Source organism: Primulina huaijiensis, chromosome 1 (genome assembly GCF_012295235.1).
Source record: "Primulina huaijiensis isolate GDHJ02 chromosome 1, ASM1229523v2, whole genome shotgun sequence".
Classification (NCBI taxonomy): domain Eukaryota; kingdom Viridiplantae; phylum Streptophyta; class Magnoliopsida; order Lamiales; family Gesneriaceae; genus Primulina; species Primulina huaijiensis.
The window spans coordinates 27,076,331-27,092,730 of record NC_133306.1 but is presented as its reverse complement, the minus strand read 5'-3'; the positions used below and the strand labels follow the sequence as shown (position 1 = coordinate 27,092,730).

Genomic DNA, 16,400 nt, shown 5'->3' with positions numbered 1-16,400 from the left:
TATATATAAAGAGAAGTATGCTGTAAAAATTCTAAAATGGAAAAAAAGAAGAAACCGGAAAAAGGTGGGAAAACGTTATAAATTGTATTGAAAGTAAAAATCAATATGACAAGTGTCCAAACCAAATTTTTATTCTACTACGTACTTAAAAGCTAAATAAAAACTTTAAAATTAATTATGATATCTAATTTTTTCAAAGTATATTATAATCGATACATGTTTGCTTAAATTTTTTTAAAATAAGAGTAGAGTACAATTTCATGACATGGTCAAAAGATATATCATTTACCACGTTGGGACATATTAATTTGAACAACGCAAGATCATATGCTATCATGATAGTTTAAACTGATCAATGGAATCGATTTTCCCATTTATATATATCCACCCTAAATAAATGAAAAATCAATAATATGTATGTGTGTGATTGTTTACATTACAAGCTAGCATGCCTATGTTTACGTTGCAATTTAATATTGCATAAAACATAATTATATTGGATCAAAGATTCTCATGAAATTGTTATGTTCGATGTTTTACCTTTTTTTATTTTTTTTACAAAAATAAAAATATTACGTTGAAATGATATTTTTGAGCTAGAGAGAAAACGTAGCCTATTTTAAAGAACAAATCTAATTATATATGTATTATAAGAATACTTCATTTAGTAANGCTCAGCAATGCCTTTTGCTCATTATAATTATCAAATTTAATTTTAGAAAGAATTTGCACGTAAATCAGTAAATTCTATATGGTCGCCGGCCCTTGCTACAGATGCTCAGTCAAAATTTATCCATCCATTCGGGGTCAATCTACCAACGAACTCATGACACGTGGCATAAATGGAAAAATATGCAAGAAAGCAAACAAGACTAGGTATAGAATCTGAAGTCTAATTTAAGCAAGCTAGCCGTGATTTGTTAGTAATAATAATATTAGTATTGCAAGTATTTTTTTGTGTGGATCGGAATAGTAATTAATTATACACATGCATGTTGAATATTTATCGGTTACAAGTTCACTCTCCAAAATTAATACCAATAAATAATATTAAGTCTAGAATGCTTTTCATAAATATTAATGCTTTTATCCCATTTTTATACATAACCAAAAACTATTTGATGACGCTTATATTTTCCCTTGCAAGACAAGATTTGTCCGTGATGGTTAGGTTAGCCTCCACAGTAAGCAATCATTCGCATACAAAGGTTTGATGATTAAGAAATCTTTCGTCTCCCTCAAATGAAAATATCTTTCATGGATTTAGGCCAGCACCAATATTGTACAAAAGAGATTAATAAAGATGAACCTTCTACTTTGGAATTGTCAAAAGATACGGTACATAAGCAGCATCATTTTATTTTTTTTTTTGGGACTTTTTCAATGTTATTTTCATATTGACATTGCTGTTATATTTACCATGAAACCAAATCACGATATTTCAGGTCAAGGATCAAACTTATTTTCTTTCTCACCTTTCTCAGTCCCAGCTTGAAGGACTCATTTTCCCTCCTCTTGAGTGTATTTCAAAGGTCGGCTGGGGACTTTCATGAATAATTTCATGCAAGAGCAAGCTGGTGCATTTTTTTTGCCAGCAGCTGTTTATATTTCTCCATGTTTATTGGAAAATATGATGTAAGGAACAGAATTAGTGTCTATGGATCAGATTTGCCATGATTCTTTCCACTAGTTTAGTATACTATATATGGATGTATATTTTGGTCTTAAAATCGTTTCAGTGTCAAATTTTTCAGGAAGAAGTCTGCAGACTCGCCAAAATATTTGAATTACCCAATCAAGATAGAAAGGATTCGCAGGGGATATGGTTTTTTGGAAAGTTTCGATTTGCCACCACCAACATGGCAAATTGGCAATGAATATTAATGATATATTGTAAAGTAGCTTCAGAACTGATGGGGCTCTAAATTGTCCGAATCTTGACCATTCAACTCATCAGACTCTGACAAAAGTTCTTGCTATATTTTTATATATCAGACTTGCTGTTCTGACTCTTTTGACGGTATCTAAATTTCTGCCATCTAATTATCCATCTGTGTTTTGGTTAGAGATCAAGTTTAGCGAATTTGTTGCTAGACGTATAGGAGAAGAAGAAGGTGTGATATTAGAAGCTGAGACAGTACGTAGATTTTCTTGGTAAACACCGAGGTTTTTGGTTCCACACAATTGGCCAACGTCAAGGATTACGACTAAGGAAAAAATATTGATGAGAAAGATGAACCAGAAAAGTTGATAGTTATTGATTATAACGTAGGTAATATATACAACCATCTCTGTACAACCAATATATAAAAAATAACTAATCAGTTCCTAAGCTTGCGCCTAAAGAATTGAAATCAAGGAATAGGAAATAAATCTATTCTAGGAGAAGGATCATCTAAATAAGGAATATGACACTAATTATACAAGAGATTATACAATAGAATCTCAACACTCCCCCTCAAGTTGGAGCATGAAGATTACAGATGCCCAACTTGTCTAATAAGTGATGGAAATGTTTGAATCCTAGTGCTTTTGTGAAAAGATCTCCAACTTGATCACTTGAACGAACATGAGAAGTACGTATCTCATTACTAAGCAACCGATCACGTACGAAATGACAATCAATCTCGATGTGCTTTGTTCGTTCGTGAAAAACTGGATTGGCAGCAATGTGAAGAGAAGCTTGGTTGTCACATATGAGTGACATAGGTGATGATAATGTAACTTTGAGCTCCAAAAACAGGGATCGTATCCACAATAACTCACATGTCGCATTTGCCATTGCCCGATATTCAGCTTCAGCTGAAGAACGTGAGACTGTAATTTGTTTCTTTGATTTCCAAGATATGGGACTTTGTCCAAGGAAGACTATGTAGCCAGTGGTCGATCGTCTAGTTGTGGGGCAACTTGCCCAATCCGAATCGTAATAGGCTGTCAAGTGTAGCGAGTTTGAAGAAGAAAGGGTAATGCCTTGACCAGGTGCAGACTTTAAGTAACGAAGAATGCAAAATGCTGCATTTAAGTGAGGCATTCGAGGATCTTGCATGAATTGACTTAGAACTTGTACAGGATAAGTGATGTGAGGCCGTGTAATGGTCAGATACAACAGTCTACCTATTAGCCGGCGATATTGTCCCACATCTGATACTGGATCTCCAACATTTGCAGCAAGGTTGTGTCGTGATTCCATGGGAAAGCTTGCTGGTTTAGCATCTAATAAGTCCACCTCTTCAAGAAGATCTAGTGCATATTTTCGTTGGCTGAGAGTTATCCCCTCTTTGTTGCGTGCCACTTCAATGCCGAGGAAATATTTAAGAGTCCATAGATCTTTGATGCGAAAGGTTGAGTCCAAATAGCCTTTTATTTGACTTATAAGGTGGAAATCATTCCCTGTTATAACGACATCATCAACGTAAATCAGCAAAGCTACAAAATGATTATCTCGTACCAGTGTAAACAAGGAGTTATCTGCTGTACTTTGATGAAAACCAAACTGTTGAAGAGACTTAGAAAATGTTTGGAACCAATTTCGTGATGCTTGCTTAAGTCCGTAAAGGGATTTTCTTAACCTGCAAACACGATTATCTCCTGGTTTGGCAAAGCCGTGTGGCACTTTCATGTAGACTTCCTTATGTAAGTCTCCATGGAGGAAGGCGTTGTTCACGTCCACTTGATGTAACTCCCAGTGGCGTATGGCAGCAACTGAAAGCAAACATCGTAAAGTTGTAATCTTGGCAACTGGTGCAAATGTATCATGATAGTCTAGCCCTTCAACTTGCGTGAATCCCTTAGCAACCAAACGCGCCTTAAACCGTTCAACAGTACCATCAGATCGATATTTAATGTTATAGACCCATTTAGAGTCAATGGCATGTTTGCCTTGTGGTAAAGGCTCCAAAGTCCATGTATGATTCTCCTCCAATGCACGAATTTCTTGCTGCATCGTATGTCGCCATCTAGGGTCCTTGACAGCTTGATGGAAAAATTTAGGTTCATCTAATGACGAAATGGATGCCAAGAAAGCTTTGTGGCTATTAGTGAAACGAGAATAAGATAGACAATTTGAAAGAGGATAGGACATACCTGAGTTCGCTGATGGAGGAGGGCCTTGTGATGGCGCTAAGGATGGTAATGGTTCATAGTCGAAGCCAGAAAGCTTTGTGGACACACGTCGGGACCTGGCTGGTCGTTGAAGAAGAGATGAACTGATTTCATTATTGGTGATTGCTTCAGGTTGTGTGGGATTATTGGTTTGGGAACTACAACGATGAATTTCAGGTGTGTTTCGGTTGAAAGATGGAGATCTGACTGGTGAGGTCATCGTGGTAGCTTCTTCGCTTGTTTCATCATTTGGATAATTTTCAACCTGAACAAGTTCAATTTGGTCTGAGACATCATGATCTGAAGAATGTGCTGATTGGTAAATGAGATCAGATGGTTGGTCAATCGACGGTGATGGAACTGGTGTATTCAGGTTAGTGTTAGTTTGGAATGGAAAAATCCTTTCATGGAATATCACATCCCTGGACACAAGCAGTTTCTGTTTTTCCAGATTATAAACCTTATAACCCCTCTTTCCATGTGGATATCCCAAGAAAATACAACGATGTGCTCTAGGTGAAAATTTGTCTTTCGGTTTATCATGGGCGTAACATAGGGAGCCAAAGACTCTCAAGTGGTCATAATCAGGTTTCTTATGAAATAGGACTTCATATGGACTCTTATTGGCAAGAATGGGTGTGGGCATCAAATTTATGAGATGAGCTGTGGTAAGAACACATTCTCCTCAAAATTTTAATGACAAGTGTGCATGGAAACGTAAAGAACGTGCTACCTCAAATATATGACGGTGTTTTCGTTCCACCCTCCCATTTTGTTGTGGTGTATAGACACATGTAATTTTGTGTTCTATCCCATGATTAGTGAGGAACTCCCTCATTCTGTTTGAAACAAACTCTCCCCCATTATCACTTCTTATCACCTTGATCCTGGAATGGAATTGGTTTTGCACAAGATGGTAAAACATGGTTAGATAATCATAAGCTTGTGATTTATCTTTTATAAGGTAAACCCAAGTACATCTAGAACAATCATCCACTATGGTCAAGAAAAAGTTAGCACCACTTAACGAAGGAATTGAATAAGGACCCCAAACATCCACATGAATAAGGTCAAAACAATTTATCCTTTTTTTTATTGCTGATAGGAAAAGGTAAACGAGTTTGTTTTGCTCTATGACATGCATCACAAACATCATGAAAGTAATTAGAAGGGGAATTCTCAAAAATGAATTTAAATTTGCTAAAGGGATAATGTCCTAATCGCATGTGCCACAAAACATAATCTGTTTCAAGGACGCTTCGACTCGCCATTCCATATTTTCCTTCCATTTGATACACGCCATCTCTCAGCTTACCAGCTCCAATCAGCGTCCTCGTACGTAGGTCCTGAAAGAAACAGAAATTAGGAAAGAATGTTGCTGAGCAGTTTAGATCATTGGTTATCTTAGAAATTGAGAGGAGATTGTATTTAAAACCAGATATGCAGAGGACCTTTTTTAACTCAATGTTTGGTGTAATGCGTACATCACCAACATGAGTGACTGAGAGGGAAGAACCATCTGGTATTTTTATATTTGGGTGTGTCAAAGTATGCACATAATGATCAAATTGCCTTTTATCTCCAATCATATGATCGGAGGCACCACTATCAATAATCCAAGGATCATTAGTCAGGGAACTTTTACCTGCAAAGTTGGCTAAACCTTCGTTACCATTGTTCTGATTGGCAGAGGATGTGAGGAAAGACAACAATTCAGAGCATTGATCTGCTGTTAGTCCCAGAGCTAGTTGAACTTGATTTTTTGTGGCGTCAAGCTCGTGATTTTCTGGTCCTGAGTTACGCCATTGTTGTTCACCAAGGCTTGATGATCGAGATCCTGATGTGGCTATATTGCTGTAGCCTTGTCGCTGCCTCGAGGCACCTCTTCCATTGCTCCCACGGTTTTGTTGGTTGTTTTTCCAATTGGGAGGATACCCTATGATCTCAAAACATTCTTCCTTAAGGTGTCCATTTTTACCACAATGCACACATCTCTTTCCAGACCGATTTGCTGAGTTTTGGCCTCTGTTGGAATAGTTCTTTTCATCACCATTTAGCTTTGTTACAAATGTTGCACCTTCTATAGCTGATGGTTGATCTGTATACTTTTGCGTAAGAAATTGTTGTTCTTCTTGCAGTGCCAAAGAGAAAATTTTGTTGAGTTGCGGTGTTGGCTCCATTGATAACACATGAGACCTTAACCTATCAAAATTGCTGTTCAAACCCAGTAAAAACTGATGAGCCTTTTCCCTTTCACGATGCTCTTGAAATCCCTTTGCTGCTTCACACCTGCAATGGGGCAAGGGGTCACAGATTTGTAATTCTTGCCACAGAGTTTTGAATTTGGTATAGTATTGTGTTAAGGGCTGTCCATCTTCTTGGCTGAGATTTGAGAACTCCTTCTTTATTTTGTAGATACGGGGTGCATTACTCTGCCCATATCTCTCGCAAAGTTCATCCCATATCTCTTGTGCCGTGTCCGCATACACAACGCTTTCTTGTATGTCTTTGGCTAGAGAATTTCTTATCCAGGCTTTAACCATAGCATCGTTCTTTTTCCATCGTCCAAAGTCTGATGAGTTTGGTGGTTGTAAACTTCCGTCAATGAATCCGCCCTTGCTCTTTGCATACAAGGCTGTCTCCATGGATTTTTTCCACGAAGCAAAGTTTTCTCCTGTGAAAGGTGTGGTGACAAACACAAGCCCTGGATGATCTGAAGGGTGAAGAGTATGGTGAATCATCATGATTCTGCATCACGGTATCTCCCCCTTTTGTTGAGCTCTCTGATCTTTCCCTTTGATCTTCCATTGATGTTATTGACTAGATGAAGTCTGGTTCAATTTATTTGAACCTTGCTCTGATACCATAAGGAAAAAATATTGATGAGAAAGATGAACCAGAAAAGTTGATAGTTATTGATAATAACGTAGGTAATATATACAACCATCTCTGTACAACCAATATAGAAAAAATAACTAATCAGTTCCTAAGCTTGCGCCTAAAGAATTGAAATCAAGGAATAGGAAATAAATCTATTCTAGGAGAAGGATCATCTAAATAAGGAATATGACACTGATTATACTAGAGATTATACAATAGAATCTCAACAACGACTTCCCTGTGGACCTTGGTATTGTACTTACATTGTAACACAGTTCACCCTTAACATATTCCTTTCACGTGTAAAGTTAGTAGGGATATCTGAAAATTAGCTTGGTTATTATGTAGGTATGTTGAGGAGAAAGATGTAAAAAATAATGTGGTGTTTGTGTCAAGAAACTACTTTTGATCAGTTAACAAAAGAAGGCGCATATTTCGTGTAGGATCCTTAAGATGGTTTAGTAGTTCTCATACAACGCAGATCCCTCAACTCAGATGCAAGGTGCAATGTTCTGTGAGTTTTCTAGACTTCTTTATCTGCATTATGTTCTCAGTCCCCTTCGTAGAACATCAAAGATCAATCACGAGTGTGTCCCTGCTATATTAGCAGAAGTATTTTTTTTGAGTTAACAGAGATCATCTACAACTTTAGTTTGTATGGAACTTAGCGGACCTTGGAAACCATTTCTGGTGATGAAAATGAGTTCAATTGTAAATTAATGCAAAAGAACCTTAATATTGTATAAGCTTTTAGAAAATATATTGATCTCCCTCAAAGTCCATAAGCTGTGCATCTGGGCTCAAGGCCTAGTGAGAGTGAGACTCATCCCTGGCGCCTAGACATGAGCCAACGCACAGCCTTTCGATAACTTCTGAATTTCTGTCATGTGAGGAAATTTTTTTCAAGTATTTATATTTTAGTATATTAATTATCCAAAAAATCTCTCATCACCTCTAATAACTATGGTTGAAAATAAAGCTTGTACGTGGTTTTTAACTCAAATAATTCTTGTATATCCTTCCACGATGTGATTTTCTTAATTGTTTTTATTGGCAAACTAGTTGTCATTGGCTTCATGGTTTTCTTAGCTTGAAGTTAACTGCTGTATATCTTTCACTTACACATGCGGAGTTCTGGTGAGGCACTTAGTTCGTAACGATTTATTCTTTCAAGTCATGACTGTTTTAATACTTGAGTTTTTTGTGTCAAGCTTGGGACTATAATTTTGAATTGATGAAATATCGTCATGATCACTGACTTTTGAACCATTTCAGGTCGGTCCTGGTTTTTACAATTGTGATATGGCGATAGAAATTGATGAAAATGGCCTTGAAAGTGCAGTCGTCAAATTATCTGAAGATGATCAAGGTCTGACAGCTGGGCTATTTGCCACCTTTGACCAAGATTCAACCTGCATCGGATCTGGTGTGATCTTGGAGTCATGGGACGACCGAGCGAGGCTTTCCTGTTTGTGCTAGGGCCCTCGATATTTCTAGAAATGAAAGACAAATCTAAACTTGGGAAACCTGTCAAGATTAAAGTGAAAGCAATAGAGAGCATATATAGACGAGGAATCTGAGTGGAAAGAAGGCGCCAAGCTTAATGTAATATCACACCATGCTGAGACTGGGGTCTCCAATGAAAGCATGCATGGTGTCTCAAAGTTCAAGAAAGTCATTCTATCCTTGCGACAGCTTCAAGACAACATTTTTCGGGCATTCAAGAAATCATCGAGTTAATTTGGTTTGAATATGACTGAAGTCGGTGCTGCTAGCAAGTGAAAAGTGTCAATATGGTTGTTTATCTCGAGAAATGCAATGCACTAGAGTAAGCATGCCAACCAACACCTGGAGAAATCTGAGATTGTTGAACCCACCCCCCGTATTAGCCGACGGAAAGTTTTTGATACAATGTCAGTCACCCCTCATTTGATATGCATTGTGAAGGTTTAAAAACGGCTAGGCGTATTTTTTGTTTCTCAAGCCTCAGGCCATGTCACTGGAATCAAGAAACAGTGCATTAGGAAACAGAAATGGAACTGTGACAATGATATGGCCCATCAAGGTGTTCCAGCCCATCAAGGAGGAGAAGAACTCAGCTGCCGCATGAGAAAAAAAAACCCTAGCATCTAGAAGATTTCGAGTGCCGCGGCTAACGATCTTTGCAGGGAATATATCAGTGACTTAAAAGAGAGCAGAGAAAAGTGTTCCTTACTCTTTTTTTTAAAACGATTTGTGGGCTAGCTGAAGTCATTAAGATCGATGTCCAGAAAGCCACATAATGGAATTGATTATTTTTACCAATTGGATCCAAATAACGGAAATAATCCAAATTTGTATTTCGATGAGTTAGTCTTGTTTGATGAAAAGAAATCAAATAAGTCATTTAACCCTAAAATTCATTCCCTCTGAAAGCCCATCCAAATACGGTCCAACCCATTGGATGTGTCTCCGTATAGTAAGTTGGGAAATTGATATATAGTAGTATTCAATTTCATAGGCCCCCAATCCTAACAAAACATTGATTATACATGCCATTATTTATCTTATCTTATTATTATAAATTAAAGTTTTGGTAGTTGGAAGTTGGATATAATTTTGGTCGGGTGGAAGTTATTAGTTCGCATCAATGCCACTAAATTTAGAAACTCGAGATCAAATTTTTACCCCCAAATTATTTATTCAGTTGATATAATAAGTGAACATTTGGTCGAGTTCGATTATCCTACCAACATTTGTTTTGGACGAACTTGTAATATAAGATTTGTCAATTATAATTTATTTGACTAACATATTTGAGTTCTTCCATCTTAGAAAATATATGTTATATAATTAGTCCTTGAAATTCATTGTTAAGTAGGCATAAATTTATATCTTGATGATAAAGTACATAGAACCAAAAAAATGTTTCATTCGGAGCTTATAAAAAGTCAGACAATACGTACGTAGGCTCGACCAATAATATGTACAGTGGTAATTAATCTGACGGGTGTTGTACTTATATATACACTTTTTGTGATTTCCGAGTTTGATTGACTTCTCTGGCTACAATAAATAAACTAAAGTCAGTCTGTTATTTCAATATGATTATTATTATTATTATTATTATTATATAGTAATATGTTTTGTGCATTTTTTTTTTAAATATTGACAGACATGATTTGAAAGGAAAATTGCGTGTGCTGTTTAGTAGAAATAAATGCATTTACGTGACATGGGTGTACTAGAACTAGAGTTCTACAAATTTCCAAACACTTATGATAATAATAATTATTAAGAGATACTTATAAGATTATCATCTTCTTTATCATAGGAGAAATTATTCATAGACTTGTATGCATTTTACCAATATATATTATATTACATGTATTTAGTATATGATGTTCACTCGTTTTACCAAATGTTGTTTTTTAAGCACGTAAAGTTCTTCTCTCTTTTCCTGCTAATAAAAAAAATTTAAGGATCTACGATAATATGATAATGTCAAAATATAAACAATATATATAAAGTTAAAAAAAATTACAATTACAACAAGATAAATGGGTAAATTAACAAATGTAACTAATCTATTAATTCATTGCAACTACCAAGATCGTGGTAATGCGCATGAGTCAACATCGCATTAATTATAATCTATATGTACTATTATTGATATACGAATGTAAAATATTATTCGGTATCTCGATTGAAAATCCCCACACTTAATATTCTTATAAGTATATCTATATAAACTTAAAAAATTTAATAAAAATACAAGTTATCATTTTCTCGCCTAAACTTTATTACTAAAACTAGTATAGGAAATATATGTACATAATAATACATTAATGAGAAAACATCATGTTAAAAAGATTTAAAAAAATCAGATTAAATTTAAAAGAAACATCATATTAAATTTACATTTTAATTTAAAGAAACATATTTAGAATTAAATTGTTTTAATATTCTCAATTCGTCATTGAATAATTCCAAAGATAAAAAAAACTCACCGACCGTCTGACCAAGAAAACACTACATAAAAAGATAAATACTATAGCAAGAGAAGATAATAATAATAATAATAATAATAATAATAATAATAATAATAAATGCTCCAATATTTCGATAAAAATAGATAGAATAATGTAAGGAAGTAATTTAATATTATGATCTATGCATGAGATGATGTTGTACAGTTAACTGGTGACAAGTAATGCAACAAAAATATAATATAAACCATCTTGCGGCTGCTAAAATTTAGAAAATAAGAAATTTATAAATTGACATGGATGATGATTTAATGAATAAGACGATAGTGATATATGATATGTGTATAAAATCACATTTATAATTAAAATATCGAAAATTAGAATATGATGATGCGTAAGAAAACGAGGGATTGACGAAAATTAGAATATGATAGTATCAATTATTAGGTTAGCTTAAACACAAATATTAATGAAAATCAAAGGAATAAGATTCATTCAAATCAATAATAAAAATAGCCCCACTAAATTAGAATCGAATTCACTAAAATATCCGGTTAGCAAAGTAGAATTCGAAATCGGAGGATTAAATTAAAACTCATAGATAGATAACTCCTTTTACGTTGGACTGCCAAGCGCAGGTAATATGCACCGCTGAATTTCACATGTTCATAACAATAACAGTACAACAAGCTGTGGGGATTCCTATTAAATGCGGTGAATTGGTTTTTAATGCGAAATCTATCTGTTCCGTTCCGTTCTGTTCTGTTCCGTTGGCCACCCCAACAAGAACTCGTGCAATGCATGTTCGCCTGCACGTTCCAATCAAGGGAAACGTTTGATGGCAGGGCACTGATCCATGATTTAATGAAGCTGGCACGGAGCTACTTGTTGCTACAAAGTAAACAAATAAACCCACCCACTTTCTGGAAACTACGATGGATTCATGCACCAAAGATTTGCAAGTGGAGGTGACTCAGTTGAGGGAAGCATTTGACTCTGGGAGGACCAAGGAAGAATCTTGGAGGAGGTTGCAGCTCAAGAATTTGATATCTCTGCTGGAAGAGAAAGAGAATGATATATCTCAAGCTCTGAAACAAGATTTAGGGAAGCATCCAATCGAATCTTATAGAGATGAGGTTTGTTTCAGTTCATGGATACTGGGAATAGTTTTCAACCTTAATTAATGTTTGATTTGATTGAAGCAAACTGTCGTTTGCAGATTGGACCTTTGATAAAGTCTTTGAATTATGCGTTGAATGGGTTGAAGAAATGGATGTCAGGCAGAAAGGTCGCCTTCCTTTTCTTTTAATTCTCCAAAATTTGACCCATTTTTCTTGAATCCAATTCAAAATCCATCTTTTTCTTCTATGGTACCACAGGCTGATTTGCCGCTTGCTGCATTCCCATCTAGTGCTGTCTTAGTCCCTGAGCCCCTTGGAGTTGTTCTCATCATATCATCTTGGAATTTCCCATTTGGTACAGATTCATGTTTCTTCAGTAAAAGGGCTATTTTCTTGCCAATTCTTCCCCGGAACCACCCTTCTCTGTATCCGTCGGAAATGAATGTTTTTGAATTCACTGAATGTGTTTGTGTTTATTTTGTGTTATTGCAGGAGTGTCTTTGGAACCATTGATCGGAGCAATTTGTGCGGGGAACGCAGTTGTTTTGAAGCCGTCGGAGCTTGCTCCTGCATCCGCCTCGGTTTTAGCCAACTTGATTCACACTTACTTGGATCCTAAAGCTATAAAAGTCATTCAAGGTGGTGTTTCAGTTGGTGAGCAGCTATTACAACTTAAATGGGACAAGATTTTCTTCACAGGTATACACTTCGTGTAGCAATAGAGCCAGATGTTGTGCTTAATTAGGGGGTGCAAAGCTAAAATTTGGTGATAAAATTATATTTTTGTTCGTATATATGTCGATTGAAAATACGTAGTCTGCAGGAAACTTTAAGATTCATGGAGGAAGCAACTTTCCCAGTCAAGCCACCGTAAATCAACATTGTTATTAAGAACTTTTACATCATCCTTTTCCATGGTATGGTTGTGAGCGAGTCGATGAAAAAACTTGAGAGAAAGGGGGGAGATGTATGCTTCTGAGATCTTATGTTTCTCAGAATGGCAGTGGGAGAGTTACTCGAATTTGTTTGAAAAACTTTTGTTTCATGTACTTTTGTTCTGTTGCTCAAATAGGAAGTGCACCAGTAGCACGTATAGTCATGACCGCTGCAGCAAAGAATCTCACTCCTGTTACTATAGAGTTAGGAGGAAAATGCCCTGCAGTTGTTGATTCTCTTTCAAGTTCTTGGGATAAAACGGTAATCGTGCATATCTTGGTCTATCTTATGCTCTATTTCAACATGTCGGATTCATTGTCTTTTGTGCAAAAGTTGGTTCCTGAAATAGAAAGTTTCTTGTGATGTAATGATGTTCTTAGATTGCGATAAAACGTATCCTTGCTGCGAAATTCGGGATTTGTGCTGGACAAGCTTGCATAAGCATTGATTACATTCTCGTGGAAAAGAAATTTGTATCCACTCTGGTATCACTTCAACATTTCTCCAGTTTAGTTAACACTTACTTGATTATTTTCTGTCAAAAGAACTGCCTCATTAGGGGCAAATATCTTTCAGGTAGAATTACTGAAGGCTGCTACACTGAGTATGTTCGGAGTAAATCCAAAAGAAACCAACAGCATCGCGAGGATCATAAACAAATATCACTTTACGCGACTCAAGAATCTCTTAAATGAGCCCTCAACCAAGGCTTCTATTGTCTATGGCGGTTCGTTAGACGAAGACAACCTGTAATTCATTCATCTTTGCAAGTACATGAATTAAACTGAGTATCAGAGGACGTAACACGATGCAATATGCAGGTTCATCGAAGCAACTATATTGGTCGATCCACCATTAGAAACTGGAGTCATGACTGAAGAAATCTTTGGTCCAGTCCTTCCTATAATCACTGTGAGGAAAAATATGACAATTTTCTTCTGAAAAAACCAGTGTTTCTACTCATAAATTGCATATATTACAATGCAGAATGAATTTGTTTTGTGCAGTTGGAAAATATTGAAGATAGTATTATGTTCCTCAAATCGAAGCCTAAGCCGCTTGTAATATACGCATTCACTAATAATGAAGGCCTAAAGAAGAGGTTATCTTTAGAGACATCCTCAGGAAGTGTGGTTTTTAATGATGCGATAGTTCAAGTAAGTTCATGATAACTATGATTCATAAAAGAACCTAGGAGCACCAAGTCTCGGAAAACCGAGAGTGTTAAAATCCACAAATTTAAATTATTCTCTAGAAAACACAAAGTATATATACTCGACGACGACAAAAAACATAAAAATAAAAAATCAACTCTCAACAATATTTGACGCTCTACTTCCAAATACCGGTCCAGATATCTGGAAAAACATCGACTCACTAAAATTCACCTATATATCAAATAGTAATCCTTTCTAACGTAATTAGTTGTTTTTTGGATGCAGTATGCGGCGGACTCTCTTCCATTCGGAGGAGTTGGGGAAAGTGGTTTTGGTAGATATCACGGGAAATTCTCGTTCGATGAGTTCTCATACGAGAAGGCAGTTGTAAGACGTGGCTATCTTGTGGATTTTTGGTTCCGGTATCCCCCTTGGAACAATCATAAGTTGCAGCTCTTCAAATCTGCATACAGATTTGATTATCTGGGAATTGTTCTCATTATGTTGGGCTTGAAAAAGTCTTGAAAACTAGTGCAATTAAGTGCAAAAACATATATGTTATCACTACAGTACTTTTTGTGTGTGGGAAGAAAGCAAAAGGTCATTTGGGTTATTTTTTAAGCAATAAATCAAGTTGTGATGTTTGGATTTTATAAATGATTTAGTTTGGTCATGGTTTAATTTGTAAAGTTCATGTTATAGCTTTCTTCTATATAACGTAACTATAATGTAATATTATACTAAACAATTCATTAATCTATTGTTTGTCCTCAAACAAAGTAAACTTGATAATACCATTATATCAGTGGATTTTTGGACATTAATATACTAGAAAATTGTACGTGTAACGGAAGCGATTTTATTTGAGATAAAATTAGTTATATGATAAATAAAAATAAAAGTTATATTTTTTTATATATAAATTCGTATTAATCACATATATGAAGTTTATATGTTTTCACGTATTAATTTATCATTTTGTTTATTATTTGTAATTTTCTCTTAAGTTTTCAGTGAATACAAATATTTTCTCATTATTTTTAGCATCAATTGTATATTTTCTTTGTCGTAAATGAAATCGGTGATATATTTTATGCATCTCATGAGCTTCTAATATATTATATATGAAAATAATGATTTTTTTGTCTAATCTAACTTATCGATTTTTTCACAATAATTTATAACAATTGAATATCTTTAAACAAAATATTATTGTAAGTGTACATGTCAAGTTTTAATAACAAATACGGATATCTTCCGACAGAAGTTGATATATTACAAATCTACCTCAAAAACAATTCTTTAATTAACTTTAACAAAAAATTGAATAAATTAATAAATTAAATGTAATATAAATAATTTAAATTAAAATATTAAAAAAACTGTTATAATCTGAGTTAATGCCCATACTCTTTAATCTTCTATAATGATTGGATTTCAATTCTTAAGTAGTGTTTTTGAAAGAATTCATTATTTTATCAATATACTATGTCGAGTTATATTAAATTAATTCAACATGCAAAAACCAAGTGTCCTTTTGTTATTTAATAATTGCAATTGCAGCAATGAACGGTAAATTTATCTAGCTTTCGTTTTTCAGTTTATGACTATCTACATCTATTCAATCTCATATGTTAGGATCGACTAGATGTTTAGAGGATGTGCATGAAGACCTAGTAAAATTTTTGGAATGATTGATTTGAGTTAACAAAACACAACCTCATAGTCCGCAAGATAAAATATATGCGCGGAAAAAGACTCTTGTTCAAAGTTGAATCAAATAGATACTAACATGAGAATCGGAAGAGTCAGCTATCCCAATGCCAAAAATATTCACGATGTTCATTAGTTTTTCGATGATGACAATACTGCTAGACAACAAATTCAAGCTGATTTTGATGGAGAAAATGGAGAAGAAATACAATATCTTTTGGAGAATGCACAATCGACAGAGAACGAGCAACAATCAACAATCAATCAATACATTTTAGTCAATAAGACAAAAAATGAACAAAATTCTCAAAGATTTAGAAGAAGACCGACGTGGATGACAGATTATGAGGTAACTTGTCTTGACCAAATTGAAGAGCCCTTTAATCATTTTGTTCTATTTTCATATTGTGACCCAGTAGCTTTCGAAGATGCCGTTAAAGAATCAAAATAGCGATAGGCAATGGAAGCTGAAATCACATTCATTGAAAAAATAAAACTTGATAACTGACCGAGCTTCCAAAAGG

General features: G+C 35.1%; 1 protein-coding gene and 1 long non-coding RNA gene across 2 annotated transcripts; both read left to right on the top strand.

Moving 5' to 3' along the window:
- Window positions 1-1,218: 1,218 nt before the first annotated feature.
- On the top strand, window positions 1,219-2,189 carry LOC140991161 (uncharacterized). The gene is made up of 3 exons (XR_012177803.1): window positions 1,219-1,338; window positions 1,446-1,635; window positions 1,755-2,189. It is a non-coding gene; the product is annotated as an uncharacterized lncRNA (long non-coding RNA).
- Window positions 2,190-11,660: 9,471 nt separating this feature from the next.
- LOC140991154 (aldehyde dehydrogenase family 3 member F1-like) lies at window positions 11,661-14,842 on the top strand. The gene is made up of 11 exons (XM_073461115.1): window positions 11,661-11,847; window positions 11,904-12,085; window positions 12,169-12,237; window positions 12,329-12,425; window positions 12,563-12,769; window positions 13,143-13,267; window positions 13,387-13,491; window positions 13,583-13,755; window positions 13,828-13,918; window positions 14,014-14,163; window positions 14,449-14,842. Exons 1-11 carry the CDS (start codon window positions 11,679-11,681, stop codon window positions 14,686-14,688), a joined length of 1,608 nt encoding a protein of 535 aa, XP_073317216.1. The 5' UTR covers window positions 11,661-11,678; the 3' UTR covers window positions 14,689-14,842.
- The last annotated feature ends 1,558 nt before the right edge of the window (window positions 14,843-16,400 follow it).

What these genes read in the sequence shown, in the direction of transcription:
- LOC140991154 (XM_073461115.1), top strand. Translation starts at nt 11,679, where the DNA reads ATGCGAAATCTATCTGTTCCGTTCCGTTCTGTTCTGTTCCGTTGGCCA. An exon ending in CAAGTTCTTGGGATAAAACG is followed by an intron (nt 13,268 to 13,386) that starts GTAATCGTGCAT and finishes TGATGTTCTTAG; the next exon opens with ATTGCGATAAAACGTATCCT. An exon ending in AGAAATTTGTATCCACTCTG is followed by an intron (nt 13,492 to 13,582) that starts GTATCACTTCAA and finishes AATATCTTTCAG; the next exon opens with GTAGAATTACTGAAGGCTGC.